This window comes from Python bivittatus, unplaced genomic scaffold (genome assembly GCF_059951505.1).
Source record: "Python bivittatus isolate LINGU-HERP-01145 unplaced genomic scaffold, Pbiv_v1 ctg000330_np1212, whole genome shotgun sequence".
In the NCBI taxonomy this organism is placed as follows: Eukaryota; Metazoa; Chordata; class Lepidosauria; order Squamata; family Pythonidae; genus Python; species Python bivittatus.
The window spans coordinates 30,687,916-30,713,744 of record NW_028277058.1 but is presented as its reverse complement, the minus strand read 5'-3'; the positions used below and the strand labels follow the sequence as shown (position 1 = coordinate 30,713,744).

Sequence of the window (25,829 nt, the reverse complement as noted above, 5' to 3'; positions counted from 1 at the left end):
TTCAGATCAGGGGGGACTATTACAAGCATTTTGCAATTTTATTTATTTATGCATGCATGCATGTTCTGTAATACCAAAATACAAAATACTTTAAAGTCAACTATTTTGTATTCAAAATGTTCCATTTCAAGTTTGAAATAGTGTAAAATAGGGGGAAAAACCTCTTGAATTTGTTTCAATAATTATTGTTTCAATAATTGTGGAAGCGTTTTAAGCTTGAAACAAACCTATTTTGTTCCTGAAACAATTCCACAATGATTAAGGTGGGTGTTTTACGCTGTAAAACAACTGTTTCAAATTAAAAACACTTGTTCTGAATTTAAAAAATGGTTGAATTGGAAATATTTTGCACACCACTAGAAGTACACTTTTGTAGTGATTTGGCTGAGAAGCCTGCTATCTTTGTCTATAAACTACTGTTAGATGAAACTGAGCAGTAGCTATTAAATCAAAAAACAAAACAGGGGGAAAAAGGAAAGTAAGATAATTTCTTATAAGTTACTGGAACTCTAATATCAGTCTGCTGAAACACCAGCTCCTTACTGTCTTCCTCTCTCTGAACTATTTTAAAATGCTAAAATCTCTGCAAGCACAACATGTGCTCAAGTTTCCTATCAGACTACATGGTAAATCAGTGTAGGAAAAAGAATGGATTATAAACTTACCAAGTGTTCGTTCATATGAAGAGATCACTATTGGCAGTTTTGACTGGGGAATGGAGTTGCTTTGAACCATACTGAGGCAACTAAAATTTTCTTCTGAAAGATCAGGTGGTTCTGGTTGATATGTCAACTCAGCTCCCACAGTAAATCCCACTTTTCCACGTGAAGACCTCTGGTTTGTATTTCTTGCTGTATTTAATCTTCCAGAAGATTCTAGATTTATAAAGTAGATTTAATGAAAATATCTTAGCTGTCCTTACAGATTAGAAATTCTGAACATAGTATTAGATATTAGTTTCCAGAGAGATTCTTACTTAAAGCAGGTTCATTTATAATGTACAATTGATTTTAATTAAATTTAAGGCATTAGAGAACACCTATGCTATCATATGTTCCCTTCCCTATCTCTTCTCTTCCCTCATACAAATTTTCCTCATTTGTGGAAGAGATGATGTAGCACTGTTATATACATGAAAAGGGAGTACAGGTAGTCCTTGCTTAATGACCTTTCATTTAACGATGGGTCAAAATTACGACAGCCTCAGAAAGGGTGCTTTACAGCCCATAAAGCACTTCTGGCCATCCTAAAACATTGTGCCACCTCCCCCCCCAACAGTCATGTAGCTGCATTTCAGGGGCTGGGCAACCGGCTCGCATTTATGACTGGTTGCCAAGTGCCCCACAATCATGTGATCACCATTTGCAATCTTCTCTGCCGGCTTCCCCATTGGAAGCCAGCAGGGAAGGTTGCAAGTGGAGGGGACGTGGCGGTGTGAAGGAACAGACTTCAATTCTTCAGAATTTGACCTCCGTAAGTGCCCAGCACTTGGAGGTTTCCCCTCCCCTTTCAGCGCTGTGCAGTCACAGACCTCAAATCCTGAAGATTTGAGGTTTGCAACTGCCCAGCACTGAAGGGAGAAGGGAAACCTCCTAATGCTAGGTAATCACGGAGCTCAAATCCTTGAGATTTGAGGTCCGCGACTGCCCAGCACTGAATGGGGAAGTTTTTCCTCCCCTTTCAGTGCTGGGCAGTCACGGACCTCAGATCTTCAGGATTTGAGGTCAACTTCCTATCTGGAATGCTGCGGTGAGTGCACATCTCCCATCTCCCTCCTGATTAAAAGGCTTTCAAACTTCTGTATTATCGGACTGTGTGGGTAAGGACTTTCATTACATTATTTAATTTTTAACAAGCTATTGGAATGGCAACTAGACCTAAGCATTCAGCATCTACACCAATTTCAACTACGCCACTATCTGCCAAGCCAGGCAAGATGGCAAGGGAGGATTCTTTTGTTACTTTATTAAAAGAGATCCTGGCTCAGGTACAACTTTTGAAGCCAATCCAACAAGATTTGGCAGAGCTTAAATGTGATTTAAAAGTGACGCAAGAAGAAATGGCTCACTATGAGGATTGTTTAAATAATCATGAGACTATAACTCAAGCCAGTCATAATATTTTGGATAAATGAATTACTTATCTGGAGTCACAATAGCATAGGAAAAACCTACATGTGATTGGTACTGAAAACCTTCCAAATCAATCAAACCTGGCTGAATTTATGGAAGATTTTTTTCAAAAAGCTCCTGTCTTTGGGAACACTTTCCAATCAAAATTGATCATGTGATTAAAATTCCTATAATGAGAAGGAAGACTGGAACTAGTTCCCATATTATTATTGTGCAATTCCTGTGTGTTACCACAAGAGATGAGATTTTACATATATTTCACCAGAAATCTGTAAAGTCTCCTTTGAAGTGGGGCTCTAGTCAAAGCAAGACATCAATTTATACTGATTTCACTAAAGAGGTTACAGAACAAAGAAAGAAGTTTACAAAATCTCAAAGCCTTGCCAGATCAATACAACTCCAATATTTTATGCATTTTCCAACTATATTCTGCGTTAATCATCAAAATCAGATCCACAAATTTGATAATCCCCTGGGTGCAGAGGCCTTTATCTTATCCTTAAAACTTGCAGATGGACAAGCTTGATGGTGTTTCATTTTATGGAGTCTGCTGCAAATGAAATTGGAGTTCGCCTACAGTAAAAGCCTCAAATTAAAAGTCCACATGCCAATTTTTTTTTTCTGCACTTCAATTTGTGTTTGTTTTTCTTATTCCTATAGAGAGAATCTGGGCATACTGCCAACTCTATTGCTTATTTTTCAACACACAGTATTCTTTTCCTTTTTCCTCAATTAGTAATGTTTGAAAAGGTTCTGTAATTTTCAGTGTAAGGAGAGAGATGAAATTACCATGCCTTTCCCTCTGAGAAGTCATTAGCTTCTGTGATCTTTTCCCCCTTCCTTATATATATCTTCTTTTTCTTTTTTCTTCAAGATTCTTAATTTTTTATGTCACTTGTTTTTTTTTATTTTTATGCACATAATCACATTTTTTACTTTTTTCCTTAAATATAGATTTTATATACACATAAATGAATGTTATTTGAAGATTAAACTGAGTCTTTATGGAGGTTCTATGTCTTTGAGCAATACTAGGAAATATATTCAATATTTAAATATAGAAAAGTTATATTAGATACAGTGGTACCTCGGGTCACGAACGCTTCTGTTCACAACCAATTCGGGTCACGAACAGCTCCGTTCGCAAAATTTTGCCTCCGCGAACGCCGGATCGGGTGACGAACAGGATCCGCGGCCATTTTCCCTCCCGTGACACGTGGTCGCGGCTTCCTGTAGGGAGGGGGACTCTCCCTCCAAGCAATAACCGCCTCCCCACCCGCCTTCCTGTCCTCCACACCAGAAGTCACGTCGAGCAAGGTTAGCGTTCTCTCTCTTCGTACTGTACTTTGTGTCATATTTTTGCGGTTTGAAAAACAAACAAACATATGGTTCAGAACGGATTAACCGTAATTAGTTCATTAAGTTCATGAACCGAGGTACCACTGTATTTGTTAAATGGTACAGATCATAAAATGAAATTGTACTGAAAGAATATTGATAAGTGGGCCAAAATAAAATTTATCAATGAAGTTAGTTACGAGAAATGTAAAAGGGTTACGAGAATCCAAGAAACAAAATACTATCTTAGTATATTTAAAATTGTTAAGGGCAGATATTGCTTATCTACAAGAGACTCATTTAATGGAACAGGATATATTTGTATTAATGAAACATTGTATGGGACAGGTTTACCTTACAGATACTTCGATGAAAGTTAAAGATGTGGTCATTCTCGTTCGAAAAGGATTCCCAATTGATGTACAAGTTATTACTGATGTAAATGGGCATTATTTAATTTTGTGTGCCAAAAATAGGCAAGACTGCAATAGCTATGGTAAATGTTTATGGACCTATTATATTTTATGAATGTTTTCAACACTTGAATGAGTATATTTGTGATAAACTGATAATAGGAGGAGATTTTAATGAAATATTGAATCCTAAGCTTCATAGAAATACACTGGCATGAAAAAAACAATCATTAGTGAGGGAAACAATTAAGATTTATATGGAAGAGCTGAATTTAGTAGACCCCTGGTGTTTGATGTATTCAACTAAAAGAAAATATACATTTTATTCAAATGTACATCAGAATTTTTTTAGGCTTATTTTTTAATATCATCAACCTTAAATTCAAGAATGTAACTTTGATGTTTGTTATGTATCTGATCATAGTGCAATTACTTTGAAATGTGTGTTTCAGAAACTGGTTACAGTATCAAGAAATTGGTTATCTTAATGTTTCCCTTTGTACAACAAATGCAAGTAGAGACTTTACAATATTTTGATTTGAATTCAGAAACATCAAGTGCCCAAATTTTTGAATGGGAAGCATATAAAGCATACACTAGAGGTAGGATTAATGCTTATGCATCACATAAAAATAAGTTTAAAAATAAAAAGGGAAATAATTTGGAAGATGAATTGAAACATCTATGGCACAGACGGTTAGATGCCCATTTACAGTATTGTACAGAGAAATACAGAAAAAGAAATATGAATTAACTATGATAATATCACAGCAGACAGAATTTATGCTAGCATGTTTACAACAGAGATATACTGGGAGAACGGCGAAAGACCCGGTAAGATCTTGGATAACTGTTTAGAGAAAAAAGGGGGGGGGGCAATGATTCCAATCATTAGAAGTGAAAGAGACAAAATGTATAAAACTTCAATGGATATTGTCAATTTTTAAATTTTAAAAAATGTATAAATCTTCAATGGATATTGTCAATTTTTAAATTTTATTCAGAATTATATAGTAAACCAGAGGATGTACTGAATGAAGATAGACTTCTTAAAATAAAATTAACTTGCCCCAATTAGATGATACACATAAACAACTCTTATTTGCTCCACTATCTGAGCTAGAGATTAAACAAATAATTTTAAAAATGGCAAATGGTAAAACACCAGGATTAGATAGATTTCCTATCAAGTGGTACAAAACATTTATAGATCTTTTGGTGCCAAAACTTTATCAAGTATATGAAGAGATATTTGATAAGGGAATTTTATCACTGGCATTTAATCTGGCTTATATTACAGTTGTACCAAAAGCAGGTAAAGATCATACTCAGTTTGTGAACTATCTTTTATTTCTAAACCTCATACTACTATTCCAGTGTTGATGCAAACAACAGATACCTTTAGTAAAATAGCAGGATACTCCATTAACTGGTCCAAATCGGAATTGATGCCAATAGGTGAAAACTTGCTTATCCATTCATTTAAGAGATATCAATTCCATATGTGTACAAAATCTATTAAATATTTAGATATGTCTATACCAAAGAATATAACACAGCAACATGTAATATAAATAAAGTATATAAAGAGGTTTCTTCAGATAACAATAGGTGGGAGTCATTAAACCTCACCCTTTGGGGAAAGGTGAACACTCTCAAAATGAGTATTATTCCCAGATTCATTTATATTCTGAGAGAAATTCCAGTTTTTATATCTGGAAAATATTTTCAGAAAATACATTTTTATTTAGAAAATTTCTATGGGGTTCTTCAATTCCAAGAAGATCTTTACAGAAAGTGCAATTATCAATTAATGAGGGAGGATTTGATCTTCTGAATTTGGAGCTATATCATCAAGTTTACCTATTATCAAGTATTAAATACTGGAAGCCAACAAGTGGTATTAATTTTCTGGCCTGGGCAACTTTGGCATCTACATATATAACACTTTTGGTCAGATGGACAGTATTAGGATCAACATACACTAAAACTCTAATATCTCCGGAAACAATTTCGTCAGCTATGGAATGGAATGTCTAATAAAAAAATATTTGACCCTTTTTCCCATGCCATACTGACTTATGGGGAAACCCAACTTTAAAAATTGGGAAAAAGATGGTGATATGGAAAAACTGGATGGAAGCAAGGATATTGACTCTGGACCAACTGATAGATGAAGTAGATTGTATTGTATTGTATTGAACTGATAGATGAATACAATTTTTAATGTATGCTGTGTTAAGAGATAAATATCATCTATCAGATGTAACCTAATGACAATATTTACAATTACAACTTATGTTAACAACATTGTTTGGACCAGCAGCATTTTCAGCTTCTGAGACACCTGAGATATCAGAACACCTTGTTAAATCCTTTAAAACTAAAAAACCTACTGTTAGTTTGTATAGATATTTGTTATCAATAAATCAATTTCATATGCAGATGCTAAGGGATGAGTGGAATAAAAAACTTAGAGGTTTCTATATTGCCTAGACAACGGGAGAATATCTTAATTTCTATACCAAGAGTGTCAATGGACCTTAACTTACAAGTCATACAACAAATAATAATATTTAGAATTTATTGGACTCCACTATGTCTGTATAGAAAAGTTACGTGCTATTTATTTAATTAATTCCCAGGAACTTAAAAAAACAAATTCCAAAAAGCTTCCCTGGACCCTTTATCCATTTAAAACTTTTGTAACCCAAATTTTTACCATGCTTTTTGCTGCAAGTTAATTTTTATACATTTCTTGTTCTTTTTCTGTTAAATATACTATGGCCGTAGGAACACTCATCGGATTGTCCAGTTAAAATGCCACTCTGAAGACTAAGGTGGAACTGGAGGAAATGCAGGAAATGCAAATGGAAGGAGTCACGCAGTCAACATCCCAAGATGCTGAGGAAGATACTACATTAGGCACCACAGACATAGACTTTTCAAAATGTATAAAATAAACATGAAGCTTAAATGCCTAACATGGAATATAAATGGGGAAAATGCCTCCCAGGAAAAAAAAGATATTTAATTATTTGAAGAAACTAAAGCTGGTTTAGCTGGATGTAATTAAAGTTGGATGTAATTTCTCTACAAGAAGTACATATAAGAAAGAAGGATGCAAAATATTTGATTTATAAAAATTTGGAAGAATTTATTTCAGCTGATACAAGTACGAAAAATTGAGTTGTTTTGTACATAAATCCACAGTTTCAACCAAAAATGTTCTTATGTTCTCTGTGAAGAAAAAATATTTCACAGCAAGTTAAACTTCGACAGCGTCAACTCTCTATGCTAATAGAGAAAGAGGTGGAAATAAAAATGAACTTTGTTAAACTGAGGAACTCTGAGTTAGCAAATAAGCCAGGAAAATGGCTGGCTTATAGACTGAGAAAGGAGAGGGAAAAGAAAATATTAAAATTACAAAATGAGAAAACTACAGTGACTGATAATGTAAACATTCAAAGAATATTTCATCGGTATTACACAAAGTTATATAAAAGAGAAGAAATTTCACTGGCAAGGGCAGATGAATATTTAAAGAAACAAAATTTACCAAAGATAACAGATATCCAAAGACAAATGATGAATGGACCTATAACAATAAGGGAAGTTTGTGAAGCTATACAGAAGATGAATAAAGGTAAAGCCTAGCCCAGGTGGACTATCAGCCTCTTACTATAAATATTTTGAAGATGAGCTTTTACTACCTTTGCAAAAAATGATGAATTCCATTCTACATTATGGGAAGATACCGGATAGCTGGACAGGGGCAAATATAGCATTGATTTCCAAAGAAGGACAAGATTTGACTTTACCAAAAAACCACAGACCAATATCATTACTGAACAATGACTATGAAATATTCAAGATGTTTTTAGCTAAAAGGCTGAAAAATGTTTTACAAGATTTTATCCATGAAGACCAATGTGGTTTTTTTACCCAAGAGACAATTAAGAAACAACATTAGAAATGTACTTAATACGTTAGAATACTTGGAACACCACAATGAAAAACAAGCTGCTTTAATATTCCTTGGTGCAGAGAAAGCTTTTGATAATTTAAATTGGACTTTTTTGTTTAGAATTTTGGAAGATATGGACTTGAAGCAAACTTTATTACATGGGTGAAATTGGTATATACTTCACAAGTGGCACAAATAACTATGAGTATGGAACCAACTAGGCCCTGTGAAATACAGAAAGGGACGAGGCAGGGATGCCCACTTTCACCGCTGTTATTCATTCTGGCTATTGAAGTTTTGAACAGAGACATAAGACAAGATGAGAGAATTGCTACAGTAAAAGTCAAAACAGTAGTATATAAGCTAAGGACATTCAGTGATGACTTTGTTTTAATTTTGGTGAATTAATGGAAAACCTAAGAGTGCATTGGCTGGATTTAAAATTTTATAAGGAGAAAACAAAGATGTTGACTAAGAATATGAAGATGGAGGACCAAAAAATATTGTCTGTAAAAACCGGGTTTCAGATTGACAAAAAAGTGAAATATTTGGGTATTACTAACATGAATTGTACATTATTTCAAAATAATTATGTTAAAGTACAGAATGAAATTAAGAAAGACTTATTAAGTTGGGAAAAGTTACAATTACCATTGTCGGGAAGAATTTCTATGATAAAAATGAATGTGTTACCTAGGATATTGTTCCTATTTCAGACATTACCTGTTTTGAGAAATGATGCATCATGAAGGCAAAAAGACCTATCCAGATTTATATGGCAAGGGAAGAAACCAAGGGTTAAATATAAGATTCTCCAAGAAAAAGGAGGATTGGGATTACCTGATTTTAAATTCTATTTTGCTGCCTGCTGTTTGGTTTGACTGAAGGACTGGCTGTTGTTAAGAAACAAGAGACTTTTAGAACTAGAAGTACATGGTCTGAGGTTTGGGTGGCACTGTTATTTCTGATATGATAAAGTAAATGTAGATTTTAAAAAAATTATATCAGGAATGCCACATTACAAATATGAAATAGGTACAAACCCAAGCTATGTCCCAAAATACTTCTGTTAGCTCATGAAGCATTTTACAGAAAAGAAGCAGTGGGCAAAGAAACATTCTTAATACATAAATATTTGCTAGTACAGGAAAATGGAGAGCTTAAGATGAAGTCAAGAGAACAATTGACTGCTGAGGGATTTAGGGTTTTTTCATATTTTTATTAAAGTTTATATATATAAAAGCTAATACAAAACGAAAAGACCTACAGACAAAAAGAAAAAAGGAAGAGGAAAGAGAAAGAAATATAAAAGATTACTTCCATCTCCCCCAAACAAGTAATATTACAGAAAAAAGCTCTCTTCATCCCCTTTCTCATCACTAAACAATAATCAAATTATAAAAAATATTCAACAATCAATTTAATCAGCAAAAGCATTAAGAGTGCCAGTGATAATAAAATATATATTTTAAGCTTAAACAAATAAGTCTATTTTGCATTTTAACTTCTAAATTTTTTCTAAAAAATAAAACATAAAAGACCTCTCCCCTTAAGTATACGAAAGACCAATAATAATAGCATATGTATTTTAAACTAAACCAAAGAAATCACTTTTACAGGTATAAATCGTCTTACAGTCCTGATCAGAAAAATAAAATTCAATATTAACAATCCAAGATCAAAACTTATACAATTTAACTTTGATCTGATAAATCCACTTTGAATTTCTTTCTCTTCTTTTTGAAAGGGTCAATCTTCAATCTCTCCAAATAAAGTCCCAGATAGTAATCATTCTCCCCCTATTTTCAGAAAAGGTTTCAGAGATTTGGTGTTTCCCTTCTGTGGGTTCAAACTCTCAAAGTCACTCTTCTGGTCCATTACAACTTCTTTTTCCATATCATTTTCATAATTAAGCATCTTTGAGTCCATCTTCAGGTCCACAGCATCTTTTTCCATATCTTCCATGTCTCTCTTATAATCTGGCATTTCTTTAAAGTCCATTTTAAAGTCTTTATTCAAGTCGTCCTCAACTTCTATTTTATCCAATGAAATCTTTTCGTCTTCTACAACCTGTTAGTCCCAATTTTAGAAATAGTTCCCAGACACACTGATTCCAAACAGCTAAAAATTCTTCTTTGAAAGAAGGATATTCCGCCATTGTGTTAAAAGATATATTTTAATTGTTCTTTGGTTCCTCTGGTTAACTTTCAAAGTTCAATCTTATCTAGTGTTTATTTTCAGAAGCAAAACTTTCCCAGGACAGATTTTCTTACAGCTAAATCCAAACTCACTTACTGTATTTTCTTAAGCATTTAAAATAATCCTTTAAAAAGCTATTTCAAGTCCATCTACCTCTTAACTGTCCCCAATCAGCATTCTTAATTTCCTTTCGCTGTTTCCAAAAGTTAAAATATTTCTTTTTGATCTTTAAACTTACTTTAATCTTCTTTCTCCCAGGATAGAAGGAAATTCTCAATGTACAGCAACTTGCTTTTCAGGAGGTTTTTAATTTCTAAGTAAATCACAAATAGGCAGTTTCCAATGTTAATTAAAAGAGGAAGTGAAGGCAAATCTAGCATCCTTTGGAAGCTCCACATTGCAGTTTCGGCTCAATGTTTCCCTCGACTCCCAGAGCGTTCCACCTGCTGGAGATCACTAGACTGCAATCTCTACATAGGGAGCATCTGTAAGGAGTGCCTGTGGGTAATCCTGTCATCTCCTTCATCTGGAGATGATTCCAAACAGCCGATCTGGTTGCCAACTCCTCTAGTTACCGCAGGTGTTAGCTCCACAACAACAAAGCCGTATTCAATCCGTTTCTCCCCCGGAAATCCCAGAGGAATTTAGTTTTCAATAGTTTTCATATGTACAGATAAGAGAAAGATTTAAGGTAGATAAAAAGTACCAGGAATAGAATATGATAGAACAAAATTTTAAAATGAATTATGTAAAAATAATGAACATGTTATTGCATTTTAGCAATAATGTGTTCATTATTTTTACATAATTCATTTTTGTTTTTTCAATATAAACTTTGCTGAGATTTGAAACGGAAGAAAACCAAGTTACAGAAAATATGGTAAAATGGTTATAAACTTTGATTATAATATTCAAATGGATCAATAGAAGATTATGTTGTTAAAAGATTTGAAATTCACTTTATCTTACAATTTAAAAGAGAACTTTTATAAAATGATGTACGTTGGTAAATGACACCAGAGAAATTGTCTAAGATGTATAAATGTACTTCTAATTACTGTTGGAAATGTGAACAACATGAAGGGACATTTTATCATGCATGATGGACTTGTGAAAAAGCAAAAAGATATTGGACACCAAATACATATGGTGATGCAGAGAGTTTTAAAAATTAATATGCAGATGAAACCAGAATTTTTCTTATTAGGACTTATGGACAGTCAACTAGAAAAGGCTCATAGACAATTGGTTATATACATAGTAACTGCAGCAAGGCTATTATATGCACAAAGATAGAAGAATACAGAAATATAATGGAGGAATGGATCATGAAGATGGCAGAGCTTGCAGAAATAGCTAAATTGACTTGTTTGATTAAGCAGCAAACAACAATTACTTTTATTGTTTATTGAAAACCCTTTATGGACTTTTTATGGATAAAAGTGAATTGACGATTTTGAGATTTATTGATTAAAAAGATTTGTTTATGGGAAGAAGGGAACCATGACATGTCACTTGGGAGGGTAGAAATGGTAAAAATTATGTTTATATCTGCTGCAAAGAAGATCGGAAGTCGCTTCTTTATATATCTTTTTCTCTTTCTTTCTCTTTGTTATCTTTCACTTTTTCTTTTACTCTTTCATATTCCTTTTTTCTTTTCTTTTTTTATATTTCTGTAGTTTTTAAATCTCATATAAAATTTTCTTTCAATAAAAATCATTTATATATATATATAAATAAATAAAAAACCTATTTTATCTGCAGCTGTCTATTTAGTCCATTATCTATATCTATGCATCATGCTTATAGGTACATTTATTCTTCTTATTTTTATTATTATTGCTAGAGCTACATTTAATAATGCAGATAACCAGCTATTGTAATTGGTCTTTTTAACTCTTTACCTTTTAAATCATAATTACTCGTTTATATTCCACTCTATACTACATTATTATACTCCCTTTAGGCATAAATATACATATTATTTCTATCTTTCAGCGATACAATGATTTTATATTTCATGCAAGCTATTTTTATTACTCTAAGTCATCACTCTATAATTTTACCAAAACTTTAAGTTTTAATTATATTCACTCCTGTGTTTAAAATCTTAAACTTATAATATTAGTTGTATTGATATCATGATTTTATAGTGTGTGCTACCGATGGAAACATTTTAATTAATTTTTGACTTCTGGCAAGGAATTAATGGCAGTCTAGTCATCTTCAGGAAAGTGGAGACGGCATCATAGCAGAGAATTGGCACCCAGAGGGCCAACACTGGACACCAGAATCTTTCTGGATGAAGGAAAGAACATGAAATCAATCTGTTCAATCTCCAGATGGCTGCTCCCCACAGGTAAATTGTACAGATGGAAGTTTCTGTGGTACACTTGCAAGTTGAGTGGCTGGGAGGCACGGGACCCCATTCACATTCTCAGTTACAGTGTAGTCTGTAAGGAAAATACGACCTGCTGCCCCATTTCTTAGCCACATTTAGAAATAAGTACTTTTTAGCCTAAGGTTTGTTTGTTTTTTTTACAGCAGACAAGTGTTCCTCTTGGTGAGTCTCTTTTTTTTATTATTATTATAAAAATAAAAGATTTAAAGATTTACATTTTAAAAATATATTTGGCAAAGAACTTAACAAGGGTAAATTAAGAAAGTTCAAAATGGATAAAGGGAAGAGTTGTTTTTTTAAAGATTAACTTTTTTATGAAAGTGTATTGCAAAAGCTGTAATTGAATTAAACAACTGAATCAGACATCCCGTGGGAAAGTCATTTGTTTCCATCTAAAAGACTGCAGCCAATTGGTTGAATTTGCATAACAAGAGATAACAGTAACTGACTGCTTATTTGTAACCATGGAAATGTAGAGCATATTGACAATTTAGTCTCAAATTACAGCATCAAAGGCACAATTTGAGAGAGGGGGAAAAAGGGAGGGAAGTTGTCTTTTATTTTCTTCCTGAGTGAGCCTTTTTTTGGATTATAAAATGACAACTTGGAAAGCTACAGAATTGGAGGGAAGTAGGGGCGCCCTGGAACAGCAGCCAGAGAAAGCAGAGAAGGCAATTCCAGCTGACTTATCTCAGAGTATGTTTGATCAATTGCTCAACTTGCTGAGATAGCCAAATTGACAGCTTTAGAGACAGGACAATGTCTAAGTTTAACACTGATTGGAAACCCCTGATTTTTTGCGGAAAACAGAAAAAAATGAAATTATGATATATGGTTTTGATGATTAGACAAAAAATAGATTATAGAAAAAATGTAAACAATGTTGTAACCATAGAGTAAGAGGTCAATTTACATTTATACTTATAACTGCTGTAAAAGTAAATCAGAAGACACTTCTTTATATTTTTTCTTTTCTTTGATTTCTGCACTTTTGTCTTTGTTCATTTCTTATTCTTTCCTTTTTTTCTTTCTTTATAAATATTAGTTCTTGTTAGTTTTTAACTTTTCTTTTAAAATTCTAATAAAGTTATTAAAAAATTTTTAGTCAATTTGTATAGTACATAGGTTACACTATTTCAACAGGACAGCTGTAACCCTATTTGTCAAAGCTTTGTTTTCCTGGTCAATAAGGGAAATAAAGAGACTTGACTTTTGATGCAAGAGTACTGATAGGAACTGGGCATTATGAACATATGTAGTCCTTTAGGATCTTTATTGGCTTCCAGTTGGAAAGAACATAAAAAAGCCTTCACTGAGTTTTATTCATGGTTATTAGGTACTCCTATACTATCTCTCTGAAATGCTAAGGGCTTTTGCCTATAGACATCTCTATAATGTATATTATTTTATACAACTGCCCCAAATATATTTGAAAATATTTTAAACTAAATCCATTCAATCGATGTATAATTTTTAAATAGGGCACCTTTATATTTTATATCAGGTTCAGAAACCAAGAAAACATGCAGGTCCTTTTCTAGAAACCCAATCAAAAGACTGCTCTTTCTTTAAAGAAAAAAAAAAACTATTTCATAAGAAATTTGGCAATGTTAGAAGAGTTTATTACATGTAAAATGGAATGAAAATTTCAAACAATTTCTTTGAAATTTTCATTAAATTTTTCAAGTAATAAAATTACCACAAATTTCCCTTTTTAAAATGTCAAAATTTGAAGGAACCTAATATTTTCCTAAAACAATACTTGAGGAATTATAGACCTCCAAGTCTTTCTGTAAAGGAATCTGAGAGCTGTAACTATGTAAGAGCTGTGCCATGGGATGTACCGATGGGATGCATTTGGTTATATCTTTTAGGAACATCAGTTTAAGTATAAACCAATTTACTTCTTTCTAAATTGCTTTGTTCCTATATATTTCAGCCAATACCTTGAAAATTGGTTTTTGGAGGAAACTGCTAATTCAGTTTAATTAAGAAAACTTTAATTAAGTTTTCTGAAATTATGTTTCTCGTTTTATACATTTATTTGCATACTCTTTTTAAAGGTCAGGATGTGAAAACAAACTTGATTTCTTTGGGATTCTTAATTTCAAATAGCGCCAATGTAATTTCTATAAACATGCAGTAAATAGGATGTTCTTAATATATATACGTATATGTATTAAATCCTGATTGTTAGAAATACTTTAGTTTGCTTATCTATAAGAATGTGAAAACTCATTTATCAGTGATCATACATACATACAATCATATGTAGCTAATGCTTTATTACATTTCTAATAATTACATAGATGTGTGAACTGTTATAAACAGAATAAATATAAATAGAATAAACCACACAATTCAAATGTTCAATTTGAATTACATACATTTCAATCATTTTTTCAATATTTGACTTTTTAAAGTCAATTTACAATTATACACACATCCTATTGCTAATGAGGTACTCACCTTGCATGTGAGCAAGAAATAAAGAAAGCAATTTCCTGCTGTATTTAAGGGCTCTACTGTGGTGCTTTGATTTTTCCAGACTTTCTCTGAAACATTTTAGTGTATCCACCAGATCCAGAGGAACAGAAAACAGTGATTTTGTTTGACTGATACCTAAAATGAAGTCACAGTTATTTTACAAAACTATAAATATGTTTAGGTAACAAAGATGTAATATACAAAAGTAGAATTGCCATTGTACACTGAGTAACACAGGTGAGGGTACAATTTTCTTGCATTAACATGAACTCTGTCAAACTTTATCTAAACTTTGATATCGGCTCAGTAGATGTTTTCTGGAACAACTGCACAAGGCAAGGCCAACACAGAGTATTTGCTCAAACTTGTAATAGTAATATCTTTATTATGGTCATGGATCAACTTACAGCGGTTAAATTTAGACACATAAGCATGGTTCAAACTGAAAAACACTATAAATATAAGTAGTAGAATACAGGTAGTCCCCAGTTTAAGAATGAGTTCCATTCCCAAGGTCTGTCCTTAAGTCAAATTTGTATGTAAGCTGGAATAGTATTATTGTATAAGTAGTATTGTATAATTAACTCAAACCATTGTGTATTTAACTGGAATCATTGTGTATTTAACTCAAATTTTGCTATAATAGGCTCCATTCTTAACTATGGGTCGTCTGTAACCCGGGCGTTCTTAACCTGAGGACTATCTGTACTCAAAATTGACTGACTAAATTATAAAACTATTTTGTAAATAAGATGCTAAAATACTAAACTACTAAGTAAATATGTTTGTATACAATTTTTAATTTTTTTTAATTAACATAAAAAATAGAATCAAAAAGCATGAAGAAAAAAATAAGAAAAGCACAAAGTAAATAAGTTTACAAGCATCATAGATTTAGGTAAAATAAGTAAAAATTCTCAGAACAGCATTTAGTTCTATGAATACCAAATATAATTTTAAAATGACAGATCATTATTAAAATGAAGTTAATTATGAGTTTATGACTACTTTTATTGTCGTCAGTAACCAGTGAGATGTAACATACAGACGTAAAAACAAAATGGCACAGCCAGCATACGAAAATGTTATATATATATTCTTTCTTTTCATTAGATTTTTACAGCTTCTTTTGAGATCTAATAATTTATTCTTAATGATGGAAGAGTTGCTGGATTTGCAACATTTGAAAACTGTCACTAAATCAACCTTGGCTTGCATGCAATCTAAGTCCAACTCAGGCTTCTTCCTAGGATGAGATGACTTGCTCATACAATGCTGATAAATTGATAGTGATCTTAGAAGGTTATATTAAAAAGCATTAAATGAAGCTAAAGCCTCTGGATAATTTGAGAATTAGGAACTCACATAGTTCAAGGGACTGGTCTAAAGCAAGAAATCACTGCATCATTCTTGTGGCCTTTTTGGACCATTCCTAGAAGTAAACTAAACTTAACCATGACAAAGCCTATATATTTATTCCTAACTTAGGTGGAACAGTCCACTGAGTAATGGCCAAGTCCCAGGTGAAGTAATAGTGGTGAGTGGTCACTATCTCACCACAGGTTAACTTTAAATGAAATTACCATACAAAGTTAAGATACAATTGATTGCACTGGACCCCTAGGCTCCCAATAGGTGAGTTGACTATTAAGGTTACCCTCTGCTACACCATTTACTATACAAAGTCTATATCTTCTGGCAGTGCATAATAAACATGAGGCTGCTTTGCTGATACCCTGATCCAGTGGTACAGTTGAACTCCAAGGTAGCCTTTGTGGAGAGAAATACGGCTATTAAAATAAGAGGACAGAACCTAATTGTTTCTGCCAAGTCTGATGTTAAGGTCACCTGCCAGCATAAGGCCAGCATCTGGATGCTCCCAAGAGAGTTAAGATAGTTCTCCAGTTTATCCCATCCAGTATTTGTTAAAGAAAACAATATACTAGTGGGAAGGTAGACATTTATAATTAGAATATTTGGCTTAGAAGCTAATGCCATGTGCTTTTTTTTTTTATCCACACTCAATCGTTACCGATTCTGCGGTGACTGCCTGGATGAGTCCCTATAGTTTTCAAGGGAAAGTGTTTCAGAAGTGGTTACATGACTCTAATCATATAATTAGGCACAAGAAATTCTTTGTTATCAGTGTAGAAACACCTTCTCAGACACATCCTCTTGTGACACTAGAAATTGCATTAATGGAGTATGCTAAGTAATCTTGTACTATCAGGAGTCTACAGATTAAGTCTTCTATAATAAAACAAAATCAGATTTACACATTAAGTCCTAGAAATATCAGGATAGTTCTTTTTAGCCTTCCAATCAGCAATGTTGCAAGAAATCAGGGAGGACCTCCTTTGTCCCTCACTGCAAAACTGGTCCAGCAATTATGGTGAATGAGTTTCAACAGAATTACAGTATGATCTACTTTAGATTGGGATTGGGCTTTACCCAGATGATCCTCATTGTGTTTGAAAATTAGCTTGGATGCCCTTAGGAAGCTGTTTGAAGAGAAGAAGTGGGAGGCTTCAATTTGTTATATATCCAGAGGACATCCAGGCCAGTAAAAATGAAGTTATTACAGTAGATCAGGTGGTGAATATGTGATCCTCAGTGAAATCAGCTTGAGAGCTATAACCAGTGTCAATCTGTCTGGAGCTGGAATTTGTGGCAAGAGTAAATGCATCACATGTGAAGGGAACATCAATCTTTGGTAGAATGTCTAAGGTTTGATTTGGATTGATCACTGAAACAAGTTTTGAGGCATAAGAGGGAGGAGAAGAATCTGCTGGGCCAAGGTGATGCATCATCTGTGATACTACATACTGCATCTTAGTTGCCTCTCCCAGCTGTGGCATGTTTCTAGTAATGTAAGAATGCTTGCAGGAGAGTTCAGTTGAACCAAATTAGTGCTAGTGGAATGTAGAATTGATGGATAATTCATTCTGTTTTTAAGGACAACTGTTCGCAGCATGTGCCCAATTGTTAGACAAGATGTCCCCAGGATTCCCAATGTCTACCAAAAGATCAAAGTTATCTTTAATTGATGGAGAGACAGTTCCCTCCATCTACACATTCTTCTGATGTATAAAAACAAACATTCCCCCCCCACCAAACTCATTTGCTCTTTTAGCTAATTCAGTGAGCTCTGGGGTGCTGGCTTCCTTATATGATACCTGAAACTGCCTCAGTTAAGTCAGCAGCAAGCAATGTTCCAATCACATACAATGGGCAATCAGCAGCATTTGGGAAACAGTCAGCTAAAATGAGTCAACATTCTCTACCTCCATGGCACTTCTATTCTCTTCTTCCATTTCAGTCTTGCCTTTTCTCTCTCTTCAACTGAATAATTTGCCTGTTAGGGCAAGGGTAGCTTCCACTCTCATGGCCTTCCAGAAGCTTATAAAAACCTCACTGTATTGAAAGACTTGAGTGTAGGAATTTTTATTAATTGTGCTTTTTAAAGTGTAATTATATATTGTATTTCCTTTAATGTATATTACTGTCCCTGTTTAATTGGCTGAAGCTGTTACTTTTGTATACAATCTAGAATCACCTTGACTGAATCAGTTTTTAGATAGATAAATGCCTGATTAATTAGCATTATCTCAACAGCTATAAATGTAAAACACCTACATAATCGGTTTTTATAGGTATCTTATAAGTGTAAAATAATATATAAATAAATTTTATTTGATACACCAAATCTCTGAGACAAATATGATTGAAGCAAAATTATTTATCCATAACATTAAAAACATCATCTTAATAATCCAAAAGAACACAAACTTTTAATAACTGAAAAGAACATGAACTCTGAAATTTTGAAGAAAAATATAACTTGCATATCTTCAGACCTGAATAATCAAAATGTTCATCAGTTGTTCTTTTCCATTTTGTAACAGCATACATGTTTTTTGCAACAAAGTCTCTGCAGCATACCTAAGAGAGTATTTTGACAGTTAAGAGCATTTTCAAATTAAGGTGACCAAATAGACTAGGTTAGTCTACTTAAACACTTAAAATGAGACATTTCAAAACATTGAAAATCCCTCACTATGATTCACAAACATTTTCAAAAAGCAAAGAAATAATGAAAGCCAATGTTCATTATCTAAAATGGATTATCTTCACAATAAAAACTAAATAAAAAATAGGACATCTTATTAACAAGACACCCAAATAATCCCTTAGGACCAGGCTTCTCAGAATTTAGTCTTACAAACTTTCATACATAGTGATCTGATCTGAACCTCCCAGACTAATCAGAACTCACAAGGCAATCCTATCACTGTAATGCTCCTATTGTGTCATCTCTCTCCACTATATCTAACCTACTACCTGGAAATCATGGTGATATGCATGGTCCCAAAGGAGTAATCTTGTTGCTTAGCACCAGAGCATTCTATCCCCACAGGGTGATATGGAGGATAGTACTGCCTTTCCCAATGGAGAAAAACATTAAAACAGATACCTGTTAGCTAATTCTGTTCTTAGAAGACATTTGAGGTGAGGGGAACAAAAGAAGTTTTATTAAATAATTAAAAAGGACAGAGAAAGAAGTTGGAGTTCCTATTAACCCTGCCCCCTCTACTCACTAGACAAAGTTAGTCTGAGAAACAGGATGGTTCTTCTTCCTAGAAAGGCAAAATGAGATTTGGAACCTACCCATTTGATCCAGGAAAAAGCCTTTAAATTAGATATCATTTTTGTGAAGTTGGGGGGAACTCTAATTTGCCCATTCATAAACCTTTTTCAGGCAGTCTAACACATAACTGAAGACTATATTCTTATATATTTTTAAATTTTTGACCCAAATTCCAATTGCAAGTTTTTGGTTTCTTTATCATCTAAAACACTTCACCTTATCTCCAATACTAGTGTTAAGTTCTTCTAAACAAGGCTGTGGATTATCTGAGTCATGGAGTTGTTTTTTTTCATGCAGTTGTCTCTGGGCAAACACCAACACAGGAGTTACTTGCTCTGTATATCTCTCACTAGAAAAAGTCAGACACATTTTCAAATAACACATTGTTAATATCTCAAATAAAAAACCCTTCCTTTCCCAAAGACTGTTTATGTTACTTACTGTGTAATTGTGTTAAATTGCATAGCTATATATACTAATGATTCCCACTTCTTCAACTGAAACAGAAACTCAAGAGTTTGCAGGATGAAACTGCGTATTCCTTGCAAATCAATAATATTCACATCATCAAGGGGATATTCAAAAGAAAGGTTAGAACCACCTTCATCATAAGTAATGCCTCCTATGCAGCTTGGAACACAGAAATTTCCCTTGGGCTCAATAATCTGTAAATTTAAACAGAGATCATAACATTGATACATCATTTTTGCAGATCTTCTTCAAAATCACCCTGCAAATATCAAGCACCAACTCTTCCTACTCAACTAGATTTCTAATTACTCTGAATTTTCTTTACAACATTTCAAGTTTTAATAATATTGTATGTGCCTGATTTACATTAATATAAAATCTGTAACATTTTGAAGCTTTTAGGAAATGGAAGACAAAATGAGATACAATTACAAGTCACTATGATTTGAATAAAATACTATATGTGATCCCCGTGTCTTTTAATGATGGCCGTTGAATGGAAAGATTCCTTCTAGTTTAATCTGACATAGCCTTCAAATGATAGGTGAAGTTAACACAGAGAGATCATGTGACTAAAAATCTGACTGCAACACTGAATCTCCATTTATATTCCATGACCAAGATGAGGAAACCCAAGTCAACCAAAGCAACCGGGGGGGGGGGGGAGGAAAAAAAAATGCTCTCATCATATCAAATTGGAAAAAGTGACCAATCTGCCATTAATTGTAACATGTGAGAAAACATTTAATGAAGGATAAACATATTAAAAAAAACTTTTTAAAGATTTTTAAGATTTTTTTGTTAATGCTCAAATATTAGGAGAATTTGCTTTAACACTCATCTCCCAAACCTGGCCTCAGAGAAGGTATAATATCTAATTGCTAATATTTGTGACCCAAACTACAGTGATGCTTAAAAATTTGTGAACCCTTCTGAATGTATTGTATCAAATCAAATCAAATCTTTATTATGGTCATAGACTAGCATAGGCAAAAGTATGTGAACTTTTGCTTTCAGCAACTGGTGTGCCCCTCTTGGGGAACAATAACTGGAACTAAATGTTTCCAATAACTGTTGATCAGTTCTGCACATCGCCTTGGAGGAATTTCAGCCCATTCCTTCTTTCAGAACATCTTCAACTCAGGGATGTTGGTGGGCTTCCTCACATGAACTGCTTGCTTCAGGCCTTCCACAACATTTGCAGACTTAACCATAGTTTCAACTGGGAAACAGCATCTTGTTGTTGTTGTTTAGTCGTTAAGTCGTGTCCGACTCTTCGTGACCCCATGAACCATATTGCGCCAGGCCTTCCTGTCCTTCACTGCCTCCCTGAGTTTGCTCAGTTTCATGCTCATTGCTTCAGTGATGCTATCTAACCATCTCATCCTCTACCGTCCTTTTCTCCTTTTGCCTTCAATCTTTCCCAGCATCAGGGTCTTCTCCAAAGAGATCTCTCTTCGCATTAGGTGACCAAAATATCTGAGCTTGAGCTTCATTATCGATCCTTCCAATGAGCAGTCAGGGTTGATTTCCTTTAAGATTGACTGGTTTGACCTCCTAGCAGTCCAGGGGACTCTCAAGAGTCCAGCACCACAGTTCAAAGGCATCAATTCTTCGGCGCTCGGCCTTTTTTATGGTCCAGCTCTCACAACCATACATTACTACTGATACGCACTGAGATCATTCTGTCGTTTTTGAGGTTGTGCCCCATTACTGCCTTTCCCACTCTCTTATTGACTATGAGTGCAACTCCATTTCTTCTAAGGGTTTCTTGCCCACAGTAGTAGATATAATGGTCACCCGAATTAAATTCACCCATTCCCATCCATTTCAGTTCGCTGATTCCCAAGATGTCGATGTTCAATCTTGTCATCTCATGTTTGACCACATCCAGCTTGCCTCGGTTCATAGATCTTACATTCCAGGTACCTTTACAATATTGTTCTTTACAGCATCGGACCTTCTTTTCACTTCCAGATACATCCACAGCTGAACGTCCTTTCAGCTTTGGCCCAGCCGCTTCACTCTTTCTGGAGCTACTTGGAATTGCCCTCCGCTCTTCCCCAGTAGCATATTGGACACCTTCCGACCTGAGGGGCTCATCTTCCGGCGTCATATCTTTTAGCCTTTTAACATTGTCCATGGGGTTTTCTTGGCAAGGATACTGGAGTGGGTTGCCATTTCCTTCTCCAGTGGACCACATTTTGTCAGAACTCTCTGTCATGACCTGTCCGTCTTGGGTGGCCCTGCACGGTATAGCTCATGGCTTCACTGAGTTACGCAAGCCCCTTCGTCACGACAAGGCAGTGATCCATGAAGGGGAACAGCATCTTAGACCAAGCTAAATCCAAAAATGCGAAGGAATTCCTGGAAGCTTGGTATTCAGACAAGGCAGCCATCAACAGGCACATAGAGTTAAACAACATCTACATACTCAAAAGAAGCAATAAAAAGAAAACAAAAGACCAGAGTACTTCCTCACCAGCAATCATCACCCAGATAAGCAGAGATTAACACCAAGATTATCACCAGACAATCATGCAGTAAACAATACCCTAACCAAAAAACTACTAGGAGAAGAAAAAATTAAAAATAAACCACCACCACTGGCAGGGCAAGCCACTGTATATAAACAGAGAGCAAACCCTACTCCATTCTAGCACTGAAGATGTTACCTAGACGGGTAACAAAATATTTGCCAGAAAACAACCAAGCTCAGAGAACCCCGAGGACTCCACAGTTCAACACTGAGCTACATATATTCTCTTCTATTTCCTTCTGAGTTGAAAGTGGTCCTTACCTTTAAAGCCCTACATGGCCTGGGACAAGTCTATTTGTGGGACTGCCTCTCCCTGAGGGTTTTTGCCTGTCTCACTAGATTGGATAGGGTGAGCATGCTCTAGGTTCCTTCCTGAAAAATTACATCTAGTGAGACCTAGGAAGTGTGGTTTTTCCATGTTCCCCTTGGCAATCCAGCAGGCCTCCACCCTCTTAGCCCCCTGAAGACCTTCATAATCAATGTCCACATGTATTTTTGAAGGAAAGATTCAAATCCTGAACATATCCTAGCTGTACTTTAGAGACAGCTGTAATATATTATTCTTTCCAGTTGCCTTCTATACTCCACTTAGGTTACAACTAAATTAGGCTGTAGTTTTATACTGATGTTATCATAATGCACATTATTTTTTACCCAACTAAAGGTAATTTTCAAATTTTATTTGTTATTCTCTGTATTATTTTATGGTAGTTTGCGTCCTTAGAATATATTTGAATTCTTATGTTTCCCCTTTCCTTTAACATACTGACAATAACCTGGGGGAAAGTAAAACCTTATAGTGCCTTCTTTGAGTTAATATAGTCTATTCATCTGGGAAAAAGAACAGATTTTTCCTGTCTTTGTATCAGGTTAATTGTAGTTATTAATGTTGACCTGATCAGACAGATTGTAAGGACATGTTCATGTGTAGAAGATGGATGAGAACAAGGGGAGCTCAAGTATGCCATTATCAGTACAGTTCTAAATGTTTATGCACTGCTAGGTTACAATTGGGGGCTGTATTTTGAATAGGTTTATTGTTGGATATATGAGAAGTGCTTTTAAGATTCAGTTGGGGTTTGCCTCTCCTAGTCTGAGGACCTAATGTACATTACTGTAACTATTTGTAACAAGAGAACACAAATATCCTACTCAAGCATATGATCTTAGCATGTGGGGTTTTTATATTGTTAATAGTATCATTTTAATATAATGTTCTGTATTACTTGTGTCTTGTTAAGTTTCTTAATATTCAGCAAATATATATAGCATTCACATGTATTTCCTCAGTTTGAATTTTGGACAAGACTACATTTGACTGGCAGTTAGCAGGAAAATGATTTGATACAATTCCTATAGCACCCATACCTAGTCAGAACAATCTCTCCCAAAGTGTATCATGGTATTAAAAGACACAGAATTAGAAGATGCATTTCATCTAAGAGTGTATGGATCTGATCAGCCATGACATGCTGTAGCACCTTGCCCGAGACGGGGATGTTGGCCACTGGCTAATAGTTATCACTGTGATGGAATGTGTCTATGAAGGGGGAGGTGATGTGATGGACTACAGTAATGCAGCAGGTTCTCAGGAAGGAGGGAGCACATTCCAGGAAGGGGGGCAAGACAAGAGACAACACAGTCCAGAGCTGGATCGTGAGAAGAGGAAGAGATTTAGGATAGCCATTCCCTAGAATCTCCCAAAGTATATCCACTAGGTTAGAGTAATACCGATTTAGTCTGGCAAGATTCTGTCTATATGGTGTAAGCAATAAAAGAACTGAACTTGGCTGGACTGTTTCTCTGTCATTCTTGAGCTCGGCCTGACAATCATAGATTTAAAAAAAAACCTCCCCTCTGGGAACATTCAGAATAAACAAAATCTAACATAAGAAGACTGCTGCATCAGACTTTCAGCAACACAATAAGCCTGCTTGAGAAATGAAGGGGGTGAGGGGACTTAACCCATTTCCATTTATACTAAATAAGAAAAAGAGCTTTGTCATATTGAACATAAAGTATTTATCTTTTTCTAAATAATAATCCTAAATGTAAAATGTACACAATTAAAATGAATTAAATATTACTAATCTTTGTTTAGTTGTTTCTAAATATAAAAATAACAATACATTATGTTAATCACATAAGTAAAAATGCATTTACCTTAACATAATTGCTATCTTGAAGCTCAACTATCATATCAAGCAATGTATCTGATGCCATATAGTATGCTAACCAAATGGTCTTAAGAAAAATCTCCTTGTTAAAAGGAAAAGGTGCATGAAAAGATGCTGAATGTTTAATAATCATTTGTATTTCCCGAGTATAGTTCCAAAGGTCTCGGCATGCATTCTGAAGCAATGTCCAGTGGCGACCTCGATGGGCAATAACCTGGAACATATTTATCAAATCCACAATTAACAAGTGGGGGTTGGATATCACAGTGATTTAAACAGCAAATATAAACCATATTTTCATTTATTAAAAGCTTCAAAATTAAGCATGCTTATTTGTGAGAAATCTACTGAAAACATTATTTCACTTTCTTGTTTAAGATACTAGCCAGTATATATTTCACATCAGAATTCCAAAACTTTAGATCATAATTGTTTTGCTAGAACTGCTACGGAGAGAGATCTAAAGCAGCTTTGAGCAAGTTATTTATTTACAGAGCTTATAAGCCACTCCAGTCAACCAAGTCTGAGCAACATACAATTCCCCAAATTCATAATTTGGACTAATATAGATAAAACAAATTGACAAAATCAGTATAACATTGACAATTAGAAACCAATTAAAATTAAAAAGCATACGTTATAATGCAACCATACATATACTGGAAATCAAAACATTCAAAACATTCAAAGCCAAGTAGAACCAATTAATCAGTAGAGGAATAGGTATAGAAACCATGTCCCCAAAGCTTAAAGAAATAATCAAATTTCTCATCTCTTTTATCATGTATCTAGTGCCACAGTTTAGGAGCAATCTTTCCTAATAAATTTCCACCCAGCACTTATTATAGAAAGCTTAGCAGCTTACCATAAAAGCTTTCAGATATTAAATTAAACCACTTGTGTCTATGAATACACTATAACCTTGGAGTGAATGCTACAAACCATCATGAATTTCTAATCTGCATTATGGCTATTATTCATTTTTCCATATGGTTTAGCCTCCTCTATCAGCTATGACTGGGTTAACACATTATATAAAGTCAGGTATTTTTAAAAC

The 25,829-nt window shown here is 34.3% G+C and overlaps 1 protein-coding gene across 1 annotated transcript in view; it reads right to left on the bottom strand.

Moving 5' to 3' along the window:
* CFAP54 (cilia and flagella associated protein 54) overlaps positions 1-25,829 on the bottom strand; it is a 159,701-nt gene that overhangs the window by 47,299 nt on the left and 86,573 nt on the right. Inside the window, exons 38-43 of the mRNA XM_088141903.1 lie at positions 24,759-24,986; positions 20,027-20,250; positions 19,802-19,934; positions 18,795-18,879; positions 14,920-15,072; positions 666-875 (exon numbers count right to left, since the gene is read on the bottom strand). Coding sequence (XP_087998029.1) covers positions 666-875; positions 14,920-15,072; positions 18,795-18,879; positions 19,802-19,934; positions 20,027-20,250; positions 24,759-24,986 — 1,033 coding nt within the window. The remainder of the gene's footprint in view (positions 1-665; positions 876-14,919; positions 15,073-18,794; positions 18,880-19,801; positions 19,935-20,026; positions 20,251-24,758; positions 24,987-25,829) is intronic.